The sequence below is a fragment of the Microtus ochrogaster genome, linkage group LG1, assembly GCF_000317375.1.
Source record: "Microtus ochrogaster isolate Prairie Vole_2 linkage group LG1, MicOch1.0, whole genome shotgun sequence".
Taxonomy (NCBI): domain Eukaryota; kingdom Metazoa; phylum Chordata; class Mammalia; order Rodentia; family Cricetidae; genus Microtus; species Microtus ochrogaster.
Window position 1 is genome coordinate 47825085 of NC_022027.1, and position 3743 is coordinate 47828827.

Sequence of the window (3743 nt, forward strand, 5' to 3'; positions counted from 1 at the left end):
TTAAAAATGCCACTGAGTTGCTGAAGAAGTCAAGACATTCTTCTGTCAAACACCACATTTTCATTCTGGATTTTGCTGACTGCACTGTGGGCCATTCAACATATCCCTTTTATAGAAAACATGTGGGATCTACAAAAGAAATCTCATTTTCTTTCAGCCAGAATACGGACGGCATAGGTGACACCATGAACACCTTCACTGTGTGTTCTAGGTGTGGCCTATCATTACTAGGGGCCGCCAAGTTTCCCCTATTAACTATTAATGCCCATCGGCTCCAGAGGCATTACTTTATAAAGAGCTGTAAAATGGTGGTTTTAGAATTCCATCATTTCAATTTATTAACTGGAATTCTCAGAAGATACAATTCCTTACATGAAGTATAAGGTTACGCAGAAATCCGACTCATGCCAAAGTGCAGGAGGAATGCCTCTTATTTTGAATTTTCAGCATGTGAAATTTTGTGCATGGTCTCTAACAGTGAGCCCTGAATCTTGGCTGTCGGAGGTACCAGTCTGTGGTCACCAAGAAACCTAGCAAAAGCACAACAGGAGTGGACAGGACGGGATTGGGTAGGACAAGATATGACGTAAAGGGGTACAGAGGGGCCTGGCCAGGGAAGAGAATACCTTGGGCAAGGCTCTAGGAGGTGAAATCCCGGTCCTCTGAGCTGTCCTGGTCATCAGTGCTGTCACTGCCACTGTCTTCTCTGGCAGGGTTCTTGTCGGCACCAGGAAGTGTGCTGTCCTGGGCCTCCTGGTTCTCCCCGGAGCCCAGAACCACATATCTGCCCTTCTTCAGCACCAGCTGCTGTCTCAGCTCTTCGGCCATCTGGGAGAGATCCCTCTTCATGGCGTAAGCATCTTCCCCATCGGCGTAGTACCTGGGTTCCACCTCACTAACCTGGAAGTTGAGGGTGTTCGAATAGAGGTGCAGGGCCGCCCTGTTGCTCTTCCGGACGTGCAGGGACACGTACTTGGCGCTGAAGTTCTCGATCATCGCCCGCGAGGCCTGGTCCATGAGCTTCTGGGCCAGGCCGAGGCGCCGGTGCGAACGCTTCACGGCCAGCGAGGTGATGTGCCCGTGGGGGACATCGTCGGGGTCCTCCTCCATCTTGGCCAGGACGTAGCCCACGATCTTGCCGTCCTCGTCCTCGGCGATGTAGGAGAGCTGGGGCCACGACAGGCCGTGGTAGAAGTAGTACTTCATCTGGTAGTTCTCCGGCAGGCACAGCAGGTTGCAGTGCTGCATGTTCATCAGGTCGTCGGGCCGGGCATTGCGGATGTTCATCCTGGCGGGCGTGGCCTCGGGAATGGACTTCAGCAGGCCGAGCTGCATGGGGCAGGAAGGCGGGAAGAGCGATGGGCGGAAGGGGTGCAGCTGAGGGAGTTTCCGGAAGTTCCGGCCAATGGGATTTCCAGTTGTCAAGCCAGCACCTGCGCACACAGGGGAGAGGGCGGGAGCGGGAGAAGCTCTGAGGCTGCTCTGCTTGAGAAGTGTGTGGCTCTCTGCTTCCTGTGTCTTGTCTTTGTTTCAATTTTAACTTTTCTTTTTCATTTAAATTTGCTTATTCTTTCTCTGTGTGTATGTAATGTGTGTATAGGTGTGTCTCTGTGTGTACCATGGTGCTTGTAGATGTCAGCGGACAACTTGGAGGGATCTCATTTTCCAACAAGTGGATCCCAGGAATTGAACTCAAGCCCTGACTATGTCAGTAAATGCCAATACTACCTGTACTCAGCCATCTATTTGGACCCAATTTTAACCTTTTAGTTTGTCTACATCTGAATAGCCCTGTGTAACTGGAACAAACATCCCAGGTGGCCGGCCATTCCTGCCCCTTGCCCCACGGACTGCTGTCTAGTAGGTTTCATATAATAAAAGCATACAGCATGCATTTCATTTGTTTTGTATATTTTTTTCACACATTATATGTGGGTTTTGGCAATCTTGTACAGCTGAGGCTTCTATATTCTTGTTTGTTTCCTATTCCATTGTCGAAGTTTACTACAATTCATTGGGAAGTTCTGCTGTTCCTGGCTATTTGTGTTATTTCCAGTTTGTGATAGTATAGAGAGCATGGCTAACTGTTGTTGAATATTTAGGCACGTACTCACCTGGATTAGAGAATATAATGATTTCTAAACATTATATATATTGACACACACACACACACACATCTTTGCACGTACTCACCTGGATTAGAGAATATAATGATTTCTAAACATTATATATATTGCTAAGCAAATTTGCAGAGTGATTGCTCTATCTTCCTGTTAAAAATATGTTTCATGTTGCAAAGAAAGACACCACCACTCCAAATGAAGTGTCTGAACAAGGCAAAACTCTCTATCAAGAATGTGTGCTCAGAAGATTCAACACACAGACAGGAAATACATTGGGTTTTTATTTTAACTCCAGTGGTGACTGTGTCTTTCCTGGTTGGCTGGGGTCTTCACAATCTTACTCAGCTGTCTAATCTGAAAACAAAACAAAAGACTACAAAAACTGGTACACAGAGAATGAGGGAAGACCAGGGATGTAGTGACTGTTCCAGGCCATAAAATTTATAGAATAAAGCAATGGACCTCTGTATAAACAAAGGCTTTACTGGGTACTGAGAATTAAAACATTTGCATCAAAGGCTTACAGGATAGTGGAAGGGGAGATAAAAAGATCTTAATTCCTTGTCCTAAACACACGTTATATAGTATTTAATAAAAAGATGTCATGTGTAATATTTCTTACATTGTCAGCATATGCTATTTCTCCATTCTTTTCATCTTATACATTCTTGTGCAGGGGTGGAGATGCTGTGGTGTGGTTTATTTTCTGGGGACTAGTGATACTGAGCACGTGCTTGTTAGCTGCTCTCCATCCTCTTTTGGGAATCAGCTGCTCAAGTTTCTGCTTATTTTTTAAATTATCTTGTATGTCTTGATATCACAATTCATTTATCATTTTAAAAACAATCGCCATCTTCTCTGTACTGTATTTCAGTGTCACCTTTGCCATAAATATTTGGTACCTTAAAAAGTATATTATCTTTCAATAAAGCAAAATTTGGGATTATCTTTTAATGCAAGGGAATCACGTTTTGTTAGCACTGTTTACATGTTACTGACTGTAATATATATACAAACACACACACACACACACACACACACATACTGTCCTGTGTGTATCAAAATTTAACAACAAAATAGTGACTAAGTTATGTGTCCTAACTCACATGGCTCTAGATTTTGAAGGCGTATGTACTGTCATTGGTAAGAATTCTGGTATAAATTCCACAGAAATTAAGGGTAGAAGCAAGAGCAGGCTATATTCTAATTCCAGCTGAATGCACTTTAGTATTTGAGTTCCTAAGTCTGTTGGGAAACTAGCAAATGCATGTTAGAGTCATCAGAGGAAGGCTCCTCAGTTGGGGAAATACCTCCCTCAGATCCAAATGTAAGGCATTTTCTCAGTTAGTGATCAATGGGGAAGGGCCCAGCACAGAGGTGGGTAAGGCCACCTCTGGGCTAGTGGCCCTGGGTTTTATAAGAAAACAGACGGAGCAAGCAAGTCATGGGAAGCAAGCCAATAAGCAGCTCTCGTCCATGGCTTCTGTGTCCGTGCCTGCTCCCAGGATCTTGCCGTGTTTGAGTTCACGTCCTAACTTCCTTTCCTCGTGAATAGAAACGTGGAAGTGTAGCCCAGATAAACCCTTCCCTCCACAGTTTGCTTTATGGCCATGGTGTTTG

The 3743-nt window shown here is 44.8% G+C and overlaps 1 protein-coding gene across 1 annotated transcript; it reads right to left on the minus strand.

The window, feature by feature from the left end:
• Nucleotides 1-639: 639 nt before the first annotated feature.
• On the minus strand, nucleotides 640-3505 carry Naa11 (N(alpha)-acetyltransferase 11, NatA catalytic subunit). The gene is made up of 2 exons (XM_005359525.2): nucleotides 3495-3505; nucleotides 640-1288 (listed from the first exon to the last, which is right to left on the minus strand). Exon 2 carries the CDS (start codon nucleotides 1285-1287, stop codon nucleotides 640-642), a length of 648 nt encoding a protein of 215 aa, XP_005359582.1. The 5' UTR covers nucleotide 1288; nucleotides 3495-3505.
• Between the last annotated feature and the right edge of the window lie 238 nt (nucleotides 3506-3743).

Excerpts from the sequence above, each read along its gene's own strand:
- Naa11 (XM_005359525.2), bottom strand. The coding sequence starts at position 1,287 with ATGAACATCCGCAATGCCCGGCCCGACGACCTGATGAACATGCAGCAC.